General features: G+C 45.5%; 1 protein-coding gene and 1 long non-coding RNA gene across 2 annotated transcripts; one reads left to right on the top strand and one right to left on the bottom strand.

Moving 5' to 3' along the window:
• The first annotated feature begins 1,589 nt into the window (after positions 1-1,589).
• Positions 1,590-10,896, top strand: LOC117365989. Its single transcript, XR_004540476.1, has 2 exons — positions 1,590-1,641; positions 10,453-10,896. It is a non-coding gene; the product is annotated as an uncharacterized LOC117365989 (long non-coding RNA).
• A 5,418-nt stretch (positions 10,897-16,314) lies between these two features.
• On the bottom strand, positions 16,315-20,195 carry ISG15 (ISG15 ubiquitin like modifier). Its single transcript, XM_033954938.1, has 2 exons — positions 20,066-20,195; positions 16,315-16,911 (listed from the first exon to the last, which is right to left on the bottom strand). Exon 2 carries the CDS (start codon positions 16,909-16,911, stop codon positions 16,435-16,437), a length of 477 nt encoding a protein of 158 aa, XP_033810829.1. The 5' UTR covers positions 20,066-20,195; the 3' UTR covers positions 16,315-16,434.
• Positions 20,196-20,996: the final 801 nt, after the last annotated feature.

Raw genomic sequence — 20,996 nt, 5'->3', positions numbered from 1 at the left:
TAATGAGCCATTTTAATCAATAACTAGCCTTTAATTGATTATTTATAGGCATTATTTGGCTCTAATTTGGATTTGTACATGAACCAGTGGGTCAGGTGTGTTCCAAAGAATTTCACTTGGTGTTATAAAATTTGGAGTTGTTCCTTTTTGGGTTTCTGCCAGGTACTTGTGACCTGGATTGGCCACTGTGGAAACAGGATATTGGGCTAGATCCGTGGTCGGCAAACTCAATAGTCAAAAGAGCCAAAGATCAGCAGTACAACGATTAAGATTTCTTTTGAGAGCCAAATTTCTTTTCAAGAACCATGTTTATAGGAGTCGTTTTATACTAGCTACTAACATTCAATAAAAACAGATATCATACTAATTAATCTTATTTATTGACAAAAAATATTTTTTACATTAAAATATAAATATGACAAAACATGTATTTAATGACACCCCGCTCGCCCGCACGTAATTGAAATCGATTCATGGCAAAGCCTAGAAAATGACACGGGGAAAAAATTTGTTCCCATCCCCGTGAGCTCAGTCCCCGTCCCCACAAACCATCTGATTAGTGGCGTACCAAGGAGAGGGGGGCGGGAGGGAGGCAGTCCGCCCCAGGTGCAGACTTAGGGGGGGTGCACAGCTGGCCAGGTCTGGAAAATTCTATCGGGCCAATCAGCCTGCCTCTCCCCGACATCAATTCTGCCGTCAGAGAGGAAGTTTGGACCAGCCAATCGCTGCCTAGCTGGGCGGAACTTCCTCTCCGACGGAAGAATTGTCGTCGGGGAGAGGAATGCTGGTCGGCCCGATGCAGGGAAGACGCAGGGAAGGAGAGCTTGAGGCGGCAGCGGCTTTGGGGCATGTTACCCGATGGCGGTGACTTGGGGGGCTGTTCCCCGATGGCGGCGGCAATGGCTTGGGGGAGGGCAGGGAGAAAGAAAGAAGGGGGGCAGGCAGGGAGACAGAAGGAAAGAAGGGAAACAGAGAAAAAGAAAGGGGGCATGAAGAGAGAAAAAAAGAAAAGGAGGCAGGGAGAAAGAAAGGGCAGGGAGAGGAAGAAAAAGTTGGGGGAGGGAATGAGGTCTGGAGGAGACTTGCTGATGATTCCCTCTCTTAGAATTATTAATACTAGATGGCAATTGATTTTTTTCTGTTATAGCCCCCCAAACTTGGAACTCACTTCCTATTCACTTGAGGGAAGAACACAACTTAGAAAAATTCAAAAATAAACTAAAGAGCTTTCTTTTTAAAGACGCCTTTGAAAATTAGCCATTTAATCTTCCAACTAATTTTACTTTTTCTAATTTTATTGAAGTAATTTTTAACTTCCCTTTCCTTCTGTATCTCCCTTATATGTCTCTTTAACTTTTAAATAATTTGTAGTTCTTATCCCTCTCTTCACTTATGTTCTTAGTTTTGTTACGCTTGTCAATAGTCTTGTCAGACCTGATTTTTGTTATTTATTGTATTGTTCCCCACATTTTGTAATTTTATTATTATGTACATCTCTTAGAATCATGATTAAGTGATTAATCAAATCTCCATTAAACTTGAAACTTGAAGCATACAGGCTGAAAGAAAGGAAGAAAGATTGGATGCACAGTCAGAAGAAAAAAGTGCAACCAGAGACTCATGAAATCACCAGACAACAAGGTAGGAAAAATGATTTTATTTTAAATTTAGTGATCAAAATGTGTCTGAATTTATATCTGCTGTCTATATAGCAATGTTACTTACCGTAACAGTTGTTATCCAGGGACAGCAGGCAGCTATTCTCACTAGTGGGTGATGTCATCAGACAGAGCCCCGGTACGGACGTCTCACAAGCACGTGTTGCTTGTAGAAACTTAAAAGTTTCTAGATGCCCGCACCGCGCATGTGCCGGTGCCTTCCCGCCCGGAGGTCCGGGCGTGTCTCCTCAGTTCAGGTAGCTAGCCTGAGAAGCCAACCCAGGGGAGGTGGGTGGGACGTGAGAATAGCTGCCTGCTGTCCCTGGATAACAACTGTTACGGTAAGTAACATTGCTTTATCCCAGGACAAGCAGGCAGGTATTCTCACTAGTGGGTGACCTCCAAGCTAACCTCAGTGGGATGGAGGGGGAGTTGGCGACTTAAGAGAATAAATTTTTCAATACTGTTTGGCCAAACTGTCCATCCCGTCTGGAGAGAGTATCCAGACAATAATGTGAGGTGAATGTGTGAACCGAGGACCAGGTGGCAGCCTTACAAATTTCCTCGATTGGTGTTGATCTGAGGAATGCTACTGAGGCTGCCATTGCTCTGACCTTATGGGCTGTGACCTTACAAGGAAGTGATAATCCAGCCTGGGCATAGCAGAAAGAGATACAAGCCGCCATCCAATTAGAGATGGTGCGCTTTGATACGGGTCTTCCCAACTTATTAGGGTCGAAGGAGACAAAAAGTTGAGGAGTGGTTCTGTGTGGCTTGGTGTGATCCAGGTAGAAAGCCAACGCACGTTTACAGTCTAGAGTGTGAAGGGCCAATTCTCCGTGGTGAGAATGGGGCTTAGGGAAGAATACTGGAAGTACAATGGATTGGTTGAGATGAAATTCTGAGACCACCTTAGGCAGGAATTTCGGGTGAGTGCGGAGGACCACCTTGTCATGATGGAATACTGTGAATGGTGGATCCGCCATCAATGCCTGGAGTTCGCTGACTCTGCGAGCGGACGTAAGGGCTACCAGGAAAAGCACTTTCCAGGTGAGATACTTAAGAGGGGCCCTGTTGAGTGGTTCAAACGGGGGCTTCATGAGACGGGAAAGGACTACATTGAGGTCCCAAACTACTGGGGGTGGTTTGAGAGGAGGGTTAACATGGAAGAGTCCTTTCATAAATCTGGCGACCACCGGATGGGCCGAGAGGGGTTTCCCTTGTAGGGGCTGGTGGAACGCCGCAATAGCGCTCAGGTGGACTCGTATGGATGTAGACTTGAGCCCGGATTGAGATAGGTGTAGGAGATAGTCCAGCACGGAGGATAAGGAAGCTCGCTGAGGTTCCTTTGATTTAGAAACACACCATGAGGAGAATCTAGTCCATTTCTGGGAGTAGCATTGTCGAGTGGCGGGCTTCCTGGAAGCTTCCAAGACCTCCCTCACTTCTTGAGAGAATTGGTGAGGGGTTACGTTGAGAGGAACCAAGCTGTCAGGTGGAGAGACTGCAGGTTGGGATGAAGCAGTGATCCTTGATGTTGAGTAAGTAGTGAAGGAAACACTGGAAGTGGTACTGGTTCCCTGCTGCTGAGTTGAAGTAGGAGGGAGAACCAAGGTTGTCTGGGCCACCGAGGAGCTATTAGAATCATGGTGGCCTGTTCGAGTTTCAGCTTGACCAGAGTCTTCTGGATCAGCGGGAATGGTGGGAACGCATATAGAAATCGTTTCCCCCAGTTCAGTAGAAAAGCATCTGCCTCGAGGCGATGAGGGGTGTAGATCCTGGAGCAAAACTGAGGCAGTTTGGAGTTGTGGGGAGCCGCAAAGAGGTCTATCTGAGGCGTCCCCCACTGTGTGAAGATTTGGTGAAGGGGGCTGGAATGGAGAGTCCATTCGTGCGGTTGTAGTAGACGACTCAGTTTGTCTGCTAAGACGTTGTTCTCCCCCTGAATGTAGACTGCTCTGAGGAAGGCGTTGTGGCGCACCGCCCAGTCCCAGACTCGTAGAGCTTCCTGGCAAAGGAGGGCCGAGCCCGTGCCTCCTTGCTTGTTGATATAATACATGGCGGCCTGATTGTCTGTGCGAATGAGGATCACCATGTCGTGAAGTAGGTGTTGGAAAGCTTGGAGCGCATTGAAGATGGCTCTGAGTTCCAGTAGATTGATTTGGTGTAGTCTTTCCGCACTGGTCCAGAATCCTTGGGTGCGGAGACCATCCAGGTGGGCCCCCCATGCATAATTCGACGAATCGGTTGTGAGAACTTTCTGATGGGGGGGAGAGTGCATCAGCAAACCTCTGGATAGATTCGAAGAGGTCATCCACCAAAGTAGAGACTGCCGAAGAGCAGGTGTGACTAAGATGTGTTTGGATAGTGGATCGGACGTCTGATTCCACTGTGATGCCAGGGTCCACTGGGGGATCCTGAGATGGAGTCTGGCAAAGGGTGTCACATGTACTGTGGAGGCCATATGGCCCAGGAGCACCATCAGTTGTCTCGCCGGTAGGGTTTGGCGAGTAGACACCGACTGGCAGAGATGAAGAAGAGACTCCATGCGTTGCAGAGGCAGGAATGCTCGGAGTCGGGTGGTGTCCAGGACCGCTCCGATGAAGGGGAGGGACTGGGTGGGTTGTAGATGAGACTTGGAAAAGTTGATCTCGAAGCCCAAATTCTGGAGGAAGTAGGTTGTAGCCAAGGCCGCCGAAGTGACCTCTGGGGCTGACGGGGCCTTGATGAGCCAGTCGTCGAGGTATGGGAACACCTGTAGACCCCTGTCCCGGAGTGCCGCGGCCACTACCACCAGGCACTTTGTGAAGACTCTGGGGGACGAAGATAGGCCGAATGGTAGCACTCGATACTGTAGGTGCAGATTTCCCACCCGAAATCTGAGGAACTTTCGGGAGGCCGGGTGAATGGGGATGTGAGTGTAGGCCTCCTTGAGATCCAGGGAGCATAACCAGTCGTTCTGCTCGAGGAGGGGGTATAGAGAAGCCAAAGTCAACATGCGAAACTTCTCTTTGACCAGAAACTTGTTAAGGGCCCGAAGGTCTAAAATGGGTCGCAGGTCGCCCGTTTTCTTCGGGACGAGGAAGTACCGGGAGTAAAACCCTCGGTTCAATTGGTCTGACGGGACCGGCTCGACAGCCCGAAGCTGAAGTAAGGTTTGGACTTCCTGAAGAAGAAGGGCGGTCTGCGTCGAGCTTGAAGGATACTCTCTTGGAGGATGGTCCGCGGGGACCCGATGGAATTGAAGAGAGTATCCTTCTCTTATGATGGTAAGGACCCATAGGTCCGTGGTTATGGCCTCCCATCGATGGTAAAAAAGATGGAGGCGGCCCCCTATGGGAGAGGCTGAGTGCAGAACGGTGTCGGTTATGCTCCCGGGAGGGGAGTCAAAAGGGCTGGGGAGCCTTAGGTAAATCAGGGGTGGCCTGGAAGGTCGAGACTGTTGAGGTTTGGGTTTGGGCCGCAGGATGGATTGAAAAGATTTTTCATGATCCGACAGCTTCTTGGTAACAGTTTTGATAGACTCATCGAACAGGTCAGCTCCCGCACATGGTACGTTGGCGAGTCTGTCCTGGAGGTTGGGATCCATATCGATTGTACGGAGCCATGCCAGGCGACGCATGGCTACCGCGCTTGCGGCAGCACGTGCCGAGAGTTCGAATGCATCGAAGGAGGATTGCATCAGCTGGAGGCGTAATTGGGAGAGGGAGGCTACCACTTCCTCGAACTCGAATCGAGCTTGGGTGTCTATGAACGGAGTGAACTTGCGGAGCACCGGCAAGAAGAACTCCAGATAGGAAGAGAAAAAGAAATTGTAGTTCAGCACCCGTGACGCCATCATGGAGTTTTGATAGAATTTTCTACCAAATTTGTCCATCGTTCTCCCCTCTCGGCCCGGCGGTACAGAGGCGTAGACCTGGGAGGGATGAGAGCGTTTAAGAGAGGATTCGACCAGTAGAGATTGGTGGGAGAGTTGAGGGCCCTCAAACCCTTTATGGTGCACGATGCGGTATCGAGCATCGAGTTTGCTGGGAATCGCCGGTATGGAGTACGGTGTTTCGAAACACTGCATGAAGGTCTGATCCAGCAATTTATGCAGGGGGAGCCGAAGCGACTCCGTTGGAGGGTTAGGTAAATGCATGGTGTCCAGATACTCTTTGGAGTATCGGGAGCCCGTGTCAAGGGTCACATCCAGATCATCCGCCATTTGTCGGAGGAATGATGAGAAAGACAATTGATCCGCCAGCGTCGGTCTGTGGGACGGGCTGGAGGAGGAGGAGGCCTCCGGGTCCATGGACGTCGGGGAGTGGCAAGGAGAATCGGGTACGGGTGTCTCCTCGTACTCCGGTCCCTCCGGAGGGGACACCTCTGATGAGGAGTATCCCATACGTTGCAGTTTTTTCTGCGGTGACACCTCCGAATGGCGTGAAGAGTGCCAGGATGAGTGTCTTGATCGGTGCCCGTCTCGGTGGCGGGACGGGGATCGGGATCGTCTGTGCATCGCATGGTCTCCCGAGGCCCCCAAGTGGTGGATAGGGCTGGAAGCGGTGGATCGCAACTGGGGTTGCGATGCGGATTCTTGCGATGCTACCCAAGTCTGGTAAGGAGTACGGAAGAACTCTTCCTGACTATGCCCAGGGCTTTGAGTATCGATCGGAGGTCTGGTCCCATGTTGGCGCGGAGGCGTAATGGGCTCTAATGGCGGCATATCGGTAAGCGAGGCTTGCCGCATGGGCATCGCCGCCCTCCCCCGTTCGTCCTCGTCGGTTTTCGAGGTCGAACGGCGTGGAGGAGGGGGAGGGGGCGGACCGCCCCTTTGGACCGGTACCGGGAGGTCACCCTGTATGGCAGCGATGATCCCGGGTCCGATGGTCTGCATGAGCTCAACGAATTGAGCTTCCAGCATGGACCGTAGCGAAGCCGATAAGGAGGGATCCGCACCGAAAGGGGGTCCTCCTGCACGGTCATCGCGCTCCTTCGAGGTCGAGTGCTTCTGCTTAGTAGCTTTCGGCACTTTGATGACCACTGGTGGCACTGTGGAAGGAAGAGGTACCTGAACCGAGGAGACCGGGGCAGGCACCGACGTCGAGCTCGTGGATGGTGTTGGGATGAACGATGCCGGTTTCACCACACTCGATGCAGGAGGGGTCGATACCGGTTTCGCCCGAACCGGGGAGGTATCAGATGAAGTGGAGGCTGAGGGATCCTTAGCTGCGTCCATCTTGAACATCGATTCCCACAATAGGCAACGCCGCTTGAATGAGCGTGCCGTAAGGGTAGAGCAAGGCCTGCACGATTTCGGAATGTGGTCAGGGCCCAAACACTGCAAACAGCGCCGGTGAGGGTCCGTGAGTGAAATCGCGCGTTGGCACTTGCTGCACTTTTTAAACCCGGTGATTGGCCGGGACATAGGCCGGAAAATCTCCGCCGCGAGGTCGAAGCCAGTGGGCCTGAGCCACGTGGCCGGCCCGTTCGACCCGCCGGAGGAAATAATCTTCTTTTTTTTTTTTTTTTTTTTTTACTGAAAAAGAAAAGTACTGTTAACTGTAATTAAAAGAAAGCGAAAACGCGGACAAGGAAGGCAAATTTAACTGAATTCAGCTAGCGCATGATGAAGTTGAACTTCTCAGCTCCGCGGAAAGAAAAGAACTGAGGAGACACGCCCGGACCTCCGGGCGGGAAGGCACCGGCGCATGCGCGGTGCGGGCATCTAGAAACTTTTAAGTTTCTACAAGCAACACGTGCTTGTGAGACGTCCGTACCGGGGCTCTGTCTGATGACATCACCCACTAGTGAGAATACCTGCCTGCTTGTCCTGGGATAATTTGCACTATGGCCCTCCTCTTACTAAACCACAATAGCGGTTTTTAGCACAGGGTAGCCTATGAGCGTCGAGAGCAGCCCTGGGCATTCAGCGTAGCTCCCTGTGCTAAAAACTGCTATTGTGCTTTAGTAAAAAGGGAGGGGGTATTTGTCTATTTTTGTATGGTTGTTACTGAGGTGACAGTGCATAGAGTCATCATCCTTGACCTCTTTGAAAAAACCCCAGAATAGGAATGATAATTAACATTTTCTCAGCGTACTGTGTGCTTTGTGTTTTTAAAAATTTTTTATTGTTGATAGATCATTTTGACTTGGTCATTTTAAAAGTAGCTCGCAAGCCCAAAAAGTGTGGGCACCCCTGAGCTAAAGCATTGAAGCTGCGTGTTTCTGCCGTAAAGGTCATCTCTGATGCAACCGAAAGTTGCATCAGAGACGACTTTTACAGCAGCCATATGCAACTACAACGCTCCAGCTGCTGTAAGAAGGCAATTTAGACATTGCTGGCCATAGGGCAGGGAGGTTTGTCGGACCGGGTCTGTTGTCCGGGCCGGGGGGGGGAGAGAGCACCATGAAGGTAAGGGGCAGGGAGGGAGAAAGGGAGAAAAGGTGGGGTGGAGAGGAAAACAGGGTAAAACAGAGGGGGGAGAAGGACACTGAAAGCACATGGGAAAGACAGAGTGGGAAGAAGATGCTGAATGGAAATGGGGAACAGAGAGTGGGGAGAAGATGCTGAAGGGAAATGAGGAACAGAGAGTGGGGAGAAGATGCTGCAGGAAAATGGGGAAGAGAGAGTGGGGAGAAGACGCGGAAGGGAAATAGGGAAGAGAGAGTTGGGAGAAGATGCTGGCAGGGAAGAAGACAGAGATGCCAGACTATGGGAGGAGCGGAGGGAAGAAGATGGGTACCAGACCAATTTGGAAGGAGGGAGAAAGGGAGAGGCACAGTAACAGAGCAAATGGAAGATGCCCATCCCCACCCTAATCCCGCCCCCAAGCCCGCACTAGCCCCGCCCCATTGCCGGCCTTGCCGGGCAGGGAGAAAGTCCATGCAGGCACGGACGCTACGGGATGACATCACACGCACGCGTGCACATGCGTGGCATTATCACATAGCGTCCACACCTGCGCGGACTTCCTCCCTGTCCGACGCAGCTTTTCAAAACTCGGACAAAGTGCCGGGTTTTGAAAAGCCGTCTGGACCCCCGGGAGAATCCGGACGTCTGATAATCCTAGGTATGGGGGAAGAGAGCAGAGGTGTCAGTGCCCCCACCAACATGGTGCCCGGGGCAGACTGCCCCCCACTTACTATGCCAATAGGGATTGAATGGGCATTGTTGCTTGGCACTCACTTGTCGTAGGGTTACCAGACGTCTGGATTTCCCTGGCCATGTCCTTCTTTTGAGGACATGTCTGGAGTTCTGGATGGCACTTTGTTTGGGTTTTGAAAAGCCTCCTCAAATCGTGTCGGGCATGAAGTCCGTGCACGTTCAGAGGCTACGTGATAACATCACGCACACCTGTGTGTGATGTCATCATGTGGCATCCACGGACTTCCTCCCTGCCCAAGAGCAGGCAGTGGGGGGGAGGGGGCTAGGGCGGTACTGGAGGCGGGATTAGGGCATTACAGAGTGGGGATGGGGGGGGCTAGGGGGGTTCTGGATTTTCAGAAAGGAAAATCTGGCAACCCTAATCACTTGGGATAACATTTTCTCCTGATGCCAGGCAGCACTTAAAGACGGTGTCAGGTCAAAAGCACGCCAGGACAAAGGCACGCGCAGACAATTCAGCGCAGTGTGGAGGCGCACGCCGCAGAAAATTACTGTTTTTAGGGCTCCGACGGGGGGTGTGTGGGGGAACCCCCCCCCCCACTTTACTTAATAGAGATCGCGCCGCGTTGTGGGGGGGTTGTAACCCCCCACATTTTACTGAAAACTTAACTTTTTCCCTGTTTTTAAGGAAAAAGTTAATTTTACAGTAAAATGTGGAGGGTTACAACCCCCCAAACCCCCCACAACACCGGCGCGATCTGTATTAAGTAAACCAGGGGGGCTCCCCAACAAAAACCCCCGTCGGAGCCCCTAAAAACTGTAATTTTCTTCGGCACGCGCCTCTGTCTTGCGCTCAGTTGTCGGCGCGCGCCTTTGTCTTTCGCGGGGTTGTCTATGAACCCTTAAAGACAGCACTGTGCGTTTTTTTTGCAGACGTATGTGCCGCTGACAGCAAGGCTGTCACTAGAGGACAGTGTTGCCATTTTGAAGAAAATGTGTGACTGTTCCTGCCCCTCTTGCCCCCAGGCTGAGCTGAGGTACCCGGAGGATGTCAAGATGACGTATTGAGGTGGAATGGGGGGGGGGGTGTCATAGTCATTTGCGCGCGAGACATCAGCACACAGACAATTCGGCCCAAGACACCAGCATGCCGGCGAAAAACTTACTTTTAAAGAGCTCCAATGCGGGGTGTGAGTGGGGAACCCCTCCAGCTTACTTCATAGTCTTCGCACTGTTGTTGGGGGGGGGGGTTTGGGGGTTGGAACCCTCCATTATAGAGTAAACTTTTTCCTAATTTTTTTGCACCCCCCCCAACGGCAGCATGAAGAGTATGAAGTAAAATGTGTGTGTGTGGGGGGGGTTCTCCCCCCACACCCCTCCGTCGGAGTTCTTTAAAAGTAAGTTTTTTGCCAGCACACTGGTGTCTTGCACCAAACTGTCTGCGTTGCAATGTCGGCGTTCTGATGTCTCACGCGCTTTTGTCCCGTCACCGGAAAGGGAGGATACCAGCTATTCAGGTAGGGAAGAGGTGGGGTTTGGAAAGGGGAGAGGGGCTTTGAGATTAGCCCATATCTTTCCCATTGATTAGAAAATTCAGGAGTCCAAACTTCTGCCTGAACTAGTGAAGAAATAATTGAGACCAAGACAAACAATAAGTATGATTTCAGATGATTATTTTATTTTACTCTACCCTGTACAAAATAGTACTGCACCTCGGAATGAATGAGACAGCCAGAGGAGACGGATCCTACAGCCTGAACGCTGCTCTTTCCAGCAATATGTCATCCTACTTCTAGTCAAAGCACAAAGAGGCGAGGTAACCATAGTGATAAGAATGCACTTGCAAAACACCATCACGTATGATGACGATGATATCTTTACGTGAACGTACGCCGTGATTGTGTTGTTAATATTTTCTGGCCCGCTCCGCGCACTTGTGCGCCGAATTGTCTTGCGCTCGCTCGTCTTCACGCAATTGTCCACGCGCATTTGACTTGCCACCAAATTCAACATACCGGGAAAATTATATCTACGCTCCCTTCTTGCCTAATACTGACTCCGCCCTTCTTAGAGTACCTGATAGAAAGAAGCTGTATGACACCCTGAACTTCTCCACGATGGGGTGGTTTATCAATAAACAACATATAAGAGACCCACCTTTCAGCTATTGAATCTAATAAGTTGGTAGGAGTTTGGGTCAAGCATTGTTTTTTTTTCACCAGCTACAGGGAAAAAAGCTATTCTAGTAAATAAAAATGCTCTGCTTCATTCAAATTAAAAGCATCAGATATTCATGGAAGATGGGTAAATGTGGAAATGAGCATGGGAAATACTACCATGACGTTGTTCAATATATATGCCCCTAATTCGAATCAAAATGATTTTTTAAAGACTCTTCAACAACTGATTTTACCACTGGCTACTTCGAACCTAATAGTAGCTGGGGATTTTAATGCTGTTATGGATCCTCTATTGGATAAAAACCCAAGTAGATTTATGAAATCTATGGGATTAGATAATTTGGTACAATCTTGCGATTTGACAGATATTTGGCGAATACTTCATTTTGATGGACGGGAATTTTCTTTCTGTTCTCATGTTCATAATTCTTTTTCAAGAATAGATTATATTTTTATTTCAAATAATTTGGCACATCAGGTGTCACAAGCTGCCATTGATCCAATCATTTTATCTGATCATGGTGGGGTCTGGATTGAAATTAAGATTGCAGATCAAAATACTAATAGACCAATTTGGAAGTTTGATAATACATTGCTTGCTGATCCAATATTTTGTGAGAATCTTCAAACAAAAATGAAGGATTATTTTCAATTGAATGATAAAGACGAGATCTCTATGGAAATATTATGGGATGCTTTTAAGGCATCAATGAGAGGACAAATAATTTCTTATTCGGCTTATCTTAAAAATCAGATTAAAAAACAATTTTTAAATTTAGAAAAAGAGATTAAAATTTTAGAATTAAAACTTATAGAAAAATGGGAATATTCTATTCAACAAGAATTGTTAAAACTTAAAGGGAAATATAATGAGATTTCATCTAAATTGATCAGGAAAGATATATTTTCTCAACAAGCTTTGTATTATGGTAACTCAAATAAGGCGGGAAGAATATTGGCAAATTATCTTAAAGCGAAAAAAAGGAAATCAAAATTAATTGCCATTAAAGATGAAAATGGTGAAACATTTACACAAATCGAGCCTATTTTAAAACAGTTCCTAAAGTTTTATAGATCTCTTTATTCTTCCGAGACTTATTTAAATAAAGAAAAAGATGGTTTAGAATTTTTGAAAATGTTAGAGGGTCCAAAAATTCCTGAACATGTAAAACGAAGTCTGAAAGAACCAATATCACTAAAAGAATTAGGAACAGCTTTAAAGTCCCTTAGAGTTGGATCCGCTCCAGGTGGTGATGGATATACGGTAGAATTCTATAAAACATTTCAAAATTTTCTATTGCCCTATTTATTAAATCTTTATCAATACCAACTTAATAAAGGTTCTATTAATGGCACTATAGCAGAATCTTTAACTATTGTTTTGCCAAAGCCAAATAAAGATCCCACTTTGGTTTCAAACTATAGGCCAATATCTTTAATAAATGTAGATGGTAAATTACTAGCAAAAATATTAGCCTTAAGATTGGCTAAAGCTCTCCCTCATATTATAGGTATGCATCAAACAGGATTCGTTGCTCAAAGACATTCATCTCATAATACCAGATTGGCATTCCATATGTTATACTTAACAAAAAAAAATGAATGAGCCTACTTTTGCTGTTTCTTTAGATGCAGAAAAGGCTTTTGATAGAGTAGAATGGACCTTTATGTATCAGGCATTGGAATGGTTTGGTATAGGTCCTGGATTCATACAAATAATACAAACATTGTATAGCTCCCCTTCTGCTAGATTATATATTAATAATACTTTTTCAGAAAAATTTAATTTACAGAGGGGAGTTAGACAAGGTTGTCCCTTGTCTCCTTTACTGTTTGATATTGTTTTAGAACCCTTAATATTAGCTATCCAACAAGTAAAGGAAATACAAGGTATACCACATTCAGATAGAGAATATAAAGTATCTGCATATGCAGATGATTTACTATTATTTTTGAGGAGTCCAGAATCTACCATTCCACATTTACTTGAGTTGATTGAAAAATTTGGAAAGTTCTCAGGATATAAGATAAATTGGAATAAATCAGAAGTTCTTCCATTAAATGTACACTGTACAAAAGGATTATTTGATGCATTCTCTTTTGTTTGGAAGGAGGAGGCTATTAAATATCTGGGAATTTGGATTACAAAAACAGTGGATGAAACAATGAAAAGTAATGAAAAAAGCATATTACAAAAGGTGACAGAAATGTGTGAGCAATGGAATCCTTTGCATTTATCTTGGTGGGGAAGAGTACAAACTGTTAAAATGATGATCTTACCTGTAGTTTGTTACCAAATGGGGATGATACCAGTTTTCTTTCATGAATCTTTTTATAAAAAATTAAATAGGATTTTGACAAAATTTATTTGGCTTGGAAAAAACCCCAGAATTGCTTTAGTGTCGTTGCAAAGGCCAATTGTGGAGGGCGGGGTAAATTTTCCCAATTTTTATAGGTACCATCAAGCCTATATTTTACGTCAAGGTATGTATTGGATCCTCCCAGAGCCCACTGATAATATTCCAGACTGGTTCTGGTTAGAGTGGAGACTTATGTTTCCCTTGCGTCTTAGTCATGTAGTTAGTATCAGAATGCCAAGGTTATATAAAGTAAACTATAAGCTCCTCTAAGTTTGCCAAAAGGTGCTTAAAAAGATACAAAAAGGAGGCAAAAAATGTCAATAAGGACTCTATGAGTGTGTCTGTCAGCTAATCACTCCTAACAAACCAAACCACACAGGTACCAAATATCAACTGAAGGATAGGGGCGCTCTCAGTGTGAGGTTGTTAGCGACGGGAGAACAAACTCCAGCGCTTCCACTTACAAAGACGGAGGTGAATCACCCTGCTTGCACACCATCATCGGGCGTCCCTAGTGTGCAAAATCAACTGTGCAGAATTAATAACAATAAATAAGTCACAAACAGTGAACTAGTGAGAGAGTGAATCAAACTGAAAACCCACTCATAGAGTCCTCCCCAGCCTAATCCCCAAGATGCAAAATGAAACCACAGCCAACTTAGCTTTTCAAGCGAGCCAAATGAAGTCAATGAGAATTGCAGGAGACCAGAATAGCTCCTGCTTCTCTCCCAGCCGGTTCTGCTCCAGCCTTAAGATCCTGATGAAGGGTTTCACCCGAAACCGGTTGATCCAATGACTATTCTGGTCTCCTGCAATTCTCATTGACTTCATTTGGCTCGCTTGAAAAGCTAAGTTGGCTGTGGTTTCATTTTGCATCTTGGGGATTAGGCTGGGGAGGACTCTATGAGTGGGTTTTCAGTTTGATTCACTCTCTCACTAGTTCACTGTTTGTGACTTATTTATTGTTATTAATTCTGCACAGTTGATTTTGCACACTAGGGACGCCCGATGATGGTGTGCAAGCAGGGTGATTCACCTCCGTCTTTGTAAGTGGAAGCGCTGGAGTTTGTTCTCCCGTCGCTAACAACCTCACACTGAGAGCGCCCCTATCCTTCAATTGATATTTGGTACCTGTGTGGTTTGGTTTGTTAGGAGTGATTAGCTGACAGACACACTCATAGAGTCCTTATTGACATTTTTTGCCTCCTTTTTGTATCTTTTTAAGGTTATATAAAGAGCATAAAATATTTATGGATACTTGGAAAACTCTAAGATATATAAGTAATCTAACTCCTATTCCAATAAATAAATCAACAACACAAACGATTTGGTTAAACCCCAAGATCAAGGTTGGCGGTTTTAAAATCATCTGGAAACATTGGATGATAGCAGGTATTCGTATTTTGGATGATGTAATACAAAATGGTAAGTTGCTGGAGTTTTCACAATTGCAACATAAATTAGATCTTAATAAGTCACAATATTTTAGATGGTTGCAATTGAAGCAGGCCATTCAGACAGGGTTCCCTGAATGGAAAAATCTTACTAATTATCATAGTTTGGAATTCTTATGTTTCCAGATGGATTCAACAGATCATAAAGCCGCACAATGGTATAAATTAATATCTGGATTTGTAAATAAAAAACCAAAAAATGGTCTTAGAGACATTTGGAGCATTGAGATAAAGCACCAAATTACTGCATCTCAATGGCCACGACTTTGGTCTTGGAGGTTAAAATGTATGGTGTCAGCATCCATGAGACAAACTTGGTTTTTTCTATTGCATAGAGCTTTTTGGACCTCTGTTCGTTTACAAAAGATAGATAGTTCTAGGTCTAATAGATGCTGGCACTGTCATATTGAAGTTGGGACATTAGACCACCTTTTATTTTATTGTCCATTCATCTTAACATTCTGGAAGCCAATTTGGCCTCAAATTAATAGGATGTTGGAAAATCCGGTAGCCTTGACATATGATACTATTTTATTTGGAACAACTATGAGAGCAAGAAGTCAAATTTCGGCAAGTAACAACAAACTTCTGTTTATTTTAACTGGAATAGCAATACAGCAAATAACATATAATTGGAAAAAACATGACATGTTAAACTACAATTTCTGGTGGAATTCTGTATGCCACATATACAAAATGGAACTCACCATTGCAACACAAAAAGGCTATGTGAGTAAATTTCAAAAAGTCTGGGGACCGTTAACAGATTTCTGTAATGAATGATTAACTTTTCCCATGATAAGATATTTGAATAGAGGGGAATGGGGTGGGATTTTATTTCTGATTATTACATACTATATCAATATTTGAATGAATTCACAATAAAGTTGATTTTATGTATTATTGATTGGGAGGGAGGGAGGGAGGGGTAGGGGATTATTATATTCAATAAGAATTATATAAATTTAGATTTCTTGCATAATATTATAACTTTATATAATATTAATTTTCTAAAGAAATGTTAAATTTGATGTTAATATATGAGTTAATCAAGTGTGTATATTCAAGTTTCTAATGAGTTTATTTGGAACACTTGTTGTAACATAAGAAAATGAATAAAGATTTATAAAACAAAAAAAAAAAAATACTTTTTTGGGTAAAAGCAGCAACGTGTCCTGCCAGGTACTAGTGATCTGGATTGGCTAATGAGAATGGGCTTGATGGACACAGTAAGGCTATTCTTATGGTCTTCAGTGGTAACAACCGTTAATGCTTATGTTGATAATTAAAGAAAGGTGACACTTAGGGCTCCTTTTATCAAGATGCGGTAGGGGTTTAACGCGTGGAATACCGCACGTTAAACCGCCTGCCGCGCTAGTCACTAACGCCTCCATTGACGAGGCATTAGTATTTTGGCTTGCCGGGGGGGGTTAGCGCGTGATGAAATGTCCGATGCGCTAACCCCCGTAGCGCACCTTGAAAGGGCTCCTTTTGCTGAGGTGTGCTAGCGTTTTTAGCGCATGCAGGATTTTAGCGCGTGCCAAACCCGTGCTACGCTTATAGAACTAACGCCAGCTCAATGCTGGCGTTAAGGTCTAGCGCGCGCTATTCCGTGCGTTAAGGCCCTAACGCACCTTTGTAAAAGGAGCCCTTAGCTTCCCCCCCCCCAAACGGTGGAATGCTAACTCATGCTTAGCCCCCACGAAGGCGCAAGTTCATGAAGATGGTGCCATCGGGGGCGATGTTGTACTCCCCCAGCTTGTGGCCATCCTCCAGTGGCTTGGATTCATAACAGAGCCAGAATTGACCTGGCTGGATCCCTTCCTGGCGCTGGACCCGAACCCTGAACTCAGCAACCCCCTCAGAGGGGTAAATGGTGTAAGTGGATGATCTCCCATTGTCTTTCCTCAGGAAGACGTTGATGGGCTCCTCATTTTTCACCATCAGCATTATGGTGTCTCCGGGAGAGAGGTTGTACTCCGCCAGATGGCCAGCGTCTCTCAGTTCTGTGAATGCGCCGCTGTCATTCTTGATCGCCAACTTCTGCTGGTAACTGGGCACCCCTGTCTTGCTTTCAATTTGAGACATCAGTGTTGAAACGGACATGGAGGGGCTGGCCCTCACCGCGTGAACCTCACCCGTCAACAACTTCACATTCAGATTCAGCATCTGTGGCACAAGGAAGACAGGAAAGGGTTAAAACGTGCCCTTGATTATGTGTGATAGACTCAAACCACAAAGACCTTCAGGGAATCACGTGTCCTCTTTCTGCTCTTCAGAGGAAATGGCCTATTCCATGGGAAAAGAATTTATAGTACAGCAGACATCGCCTATATATAGTTTAGACCTATAGGTAAATTTATTTATGTCTACAAAGTTGATTTTCATCACCCTACACATATAAGTAAACATTGATAGAGTGCCCCCACTGCAAAAGATTAAAATTGATGTTTAGAAAAACAACACTCCCCCCCCCCTCTACTGGTGGGTTTTGTGCCTTGGTTTGGTGGTTTATAAGAGTCCGAGAGCTGGTCTCGATGGGTGTCAATAATACTGAGCGGGATGGTCCGCGTTGTTGCCTGTCGAGACCTGCTTGGGAAGGTTGGTTGCTGCATGGTGGTGGTGGGGGCTGTGTTAGACTTGGGGAAGACGGGAGGTGGGGGGGGCGGGTGGATAGAGTAGTCCGGTTCCCTTGGCAGGAGTTTAAATTGATTGGCTGGTGGAGCAGGCGCTGGTTTTAAGGAAGGTTTGGACAATTTCCTGAAGGAAAAGTCCATAGTCTGTTAAGACATGGGGGACGCCTCTGCTTGCCCTGGATCGGTAGCATGGAATGTTGCTACTCTTTGGGTTTTGGCCAGGTACGTGTGACCTGGATTGGCCACAGTGAGGACGGGCTACAGTATGGCTATTCTTATGCTTTTAAGTGAGCCAAGTGGATAATCAGGCCATTGTAACATCTCTGATGAGGTTGGCTCTGAGGCACTGTGGAATGAGGCATTATGACATCACAATCTCAGCTCTGGAATGTTGCTCTCATTGGGGTTCCAGAATCTTGCTATTCTTTGAGATGCTGGAATGTTGCTACTCTTTGGGTTATGGCCAGATACTAGGGACCTGGATTGGCACTGTGAGACCAGCTACTGGGCTTGATGGACCATTGGTCTGACCCAGTAAGACTATTCTTATAATAATAATAATTTATTTGTATGCCGCCATACCGGGGAGGTTCTAAGCGGCTCACAAAGCGAGAAACAATACGTATGATTCCATCAAAGTATCCTGGTGAAATACAAGGAGCTATATACACATTTTGATAATTTGTCAGAATAAAAAACATGCCGTATAGATAGGAATGCAGTGATAAAAAGATAAAAACATAATAAGTTAAAAGAAAAACATTAAGATATCAACTTATTAAATAAATGGGTCTTTAACAATTTCCTAAAATCTAAGTAAGAAGAAACTTCTAACATTATTTTAGCAAGTCATGGATTCAATTTGTTGGCCTAGAAAGAAAAGGTTTGATCAAAGAACTTCTTACAGGGCAATCAAGCCATTGTGACATCACTGATGAGGCTGGCTCTGAGGCACTGTGGAATGAGGCATTATGACATCACAGTCTCAGCTCTGGAATGTTGCTCTCATTGGGGTTCCGGAATCTTGCTATTCTTTGAGATGCTGGAATGTTGCTACTCTATGGGTGTTGGCCAGGTACTAGGGCCCTGGATTAGCCACCGTGAGAACGGGTTACTGGGCTTGTAAGGCTATTCTTGTGCTCTTATGTTCACTCTTTTCCTCTAAAGATCTGAGTTCTAATCCAGGCTCAGACCCTGAGCACAAGCAGTCAAGTAGCCTGAAACCTGAGAGCAGAATCTGAGATCGAATGCAATGCGAAGACTGGGATCCAGTTCAGCCAACCTTTCAGAAAAGATTGTGTGCTGCGGAGGTGGGTCCAAGGGAAGAAGGCTCCTGCCACTGAGGACATGTCTTGGAGGAAGGGTCCCGCTGGCCCTGAACTTTCTGGCCTTCTGGAGGATGGTTTGGTTAGGGTAGCAGAACTTGAAATACAGATGAGTTCAAAACGATCTCTCCCTCCTCCGTTTTGCATCAGGTTAGCCCTCTGCTGTTCTTAATGCTCAGCCAATCAACGGGAAAGAGATCCAGAATTTCACAACCTCTTTGCAAAGTCTGTATCACTAGCTGTGAGAATCTTTATACTGCGAACAGAAACAGGTTTCTTTGGGTGTTTATAATACAAAGGTTTGGGTCAGAGGAGTCTGTATAAAATTTCCCACTTCACCCTCATCTTGAATTTAAAAACTGACCTGTACATCTTTTTACCCAGATTATCTTGCATTGAGGACACACTACATCGTCGGCAGGTATGGGTGTTTGAGCAAAAGTCCTAAATGGAGTCATTTCCACTGGGTTTCGCAGCCCTAATCTTTTTTTTTTTAACTTGGCTCCTACGTCGGCAGCCGCTTTGATTTGGCCAGATGTGGATCTGCTCCAGATGCTTTTTATCAGAAGCATCGCACTAGCTGATCAATCTGATTTGCTTCATAAATAGTTAAAACTTGAATACGGGTTTAATTAAAGTCCACGTCGGTGCAGGGGTAGGATGAAATAGGCCATATAGAAATGTATATTGAAGGAATGATAAATTTCATATTTTATTATGATTTCATTAATGACTTCAATACAATGTGAATAGGAGGGGGGGAGGGGAGGGGGAAGTGGGGGAAGGGAGGTGGGGGGAGTAGGGGGGTTGATATGGGTCTTATGGAAATATATTTTGGAGGAATGACAGAAATATGTATGAAAATATCATCATTGTGAATCTATTTGAAATGAAAACTATTTGTATTATATTATATTTATATGCCCCAGTGCAAAACAGATCTACTTGAAAATTGGGAAATCAAAAAATTTCTTAAGCCCAATACATGCAACAACAAATAGGAAAAGCAGAAAAACTTATAATAAGTCATCCATACATGGTAAGTTTTCAGTAAATTGTTTTAACTCTTAAATCTGAACCTATATTCTAGCACCCGTTAATCTGACGGGCTTATATTATATTTAACTATTTCCTTCAATAAAATGTTATAAATTAAAAACTCAATAAAAATGTTTCCAGTAAAGTCCAGGTCGCCAGGGCACCACCCGATTTTTTTTAAACTCTGCCTCTTCTTTCCCACCGTCTCTCCCTCCCTGTCTCTTTTTTTTTTTTTCTTTTCTTCCATCCCTCCTTCCTCTTTTCCTTCTCTCCTGCCTGACCCTCTTACACCTGGAACTAGAGAGTGCAATTGGAGTTTGATACCTTGAGGGCTCTGGAGGCAGCTGCTGGACTGAAGGAATCTCGTCCTCTCTCTCTCTCTGTCAGAGACGATCTCTCAGCTGTCTCACCTTTTCTCTCTTGCTTAGGATACGCTGGACCAACCGGGTCAGCTAAGAGGAGGAGCCTGACCAGGGGATTTCGGCAGAACGGCTAAGTTTCGGTTTCTATTCTCCTTCCCTGGGTAGCGAAACGGAAAGAATGTTCGAGAAAGAACAACAAAGAAGAAACGAGAATGAAACCGGCAAGCCGAAATCCTTTTTCCGTATCCACGGGGGGGGGAGCAGTTTCCGTCCTAAAGTAGGGTTTTAGGTCAAGAGAGTGGCCCCAACACGTCTGTTCTCATTTCGCCTATAGTCTCGAGCCTGTCCTAAGATTCTTAGGCTAAGAAGGAACCTGGGCTCCTGATTTCCTTAGAGGACACTGGCTGCTGTGACCATTGCCCTCTGCTTCTAAAGTCACTCCTATTCGTTATCATTCTTACTTTATGATATGCTATATATATATTATATACCTCACACAAAGCCTTGCACCAGAGAATTCCATCTTATCTGTCAAACCTAATTGCTGCCTATAGGCTGTACCCCCCAAAAGATCACTCCGTTCATTAGATGTTAACAGACTTGGGCTTCCCCCCCCCCTCAAGTTTCAAGTTCAAGTTTTATTAAATTTGATAAATCGCTTATTAAATACTAAGCGAGTAACAATTAAAAATATGTTATGTACAACCTTAAGAAGGGGGGTAAGAGACCACTAACCGACAATACAGACGAACTGAGGTACATGAGGAAGGAAGTTTCTCATCTCAAGCATAGGAATCCACCAGACAGCAGGTGAGGAGTGGCCTAGTGGTAGAGCTGCTGTCTCAGTATTGTGAGGTTGTGGGATTGACCCCCAGTGCTGCTCCTGGAGACTA

Source organism: Geotrypetes seraphini, chromosome 8 (assembly GCF_902459505.1).
Source record: "Geotrypetes seraphini chromosome 8, aGeoSer1.1, whole genome shotgun sequence".
Classification (NCBI taxonomy): domain Eukaryota; kingdom Metazoa; phylum Chordata; class Amphibia; order Gymnophiona; family Dermophiidae; genus Geotrypetes; species Geotrypetes seraphini.
Note: the sequence above shows the minus strand (reverse complement) of the source record. Positions and strands in the feature narration are given on the sequence as shown.

Coding starts and splice junctions, on each gene's coding strand:
- ISG15 (XM_033954938.1), bottom strand. CDS start 16,911: ATGCTGAATCTGAATGTGAAGTTGTTGACGGGTGAGGTTCACGCGGTG.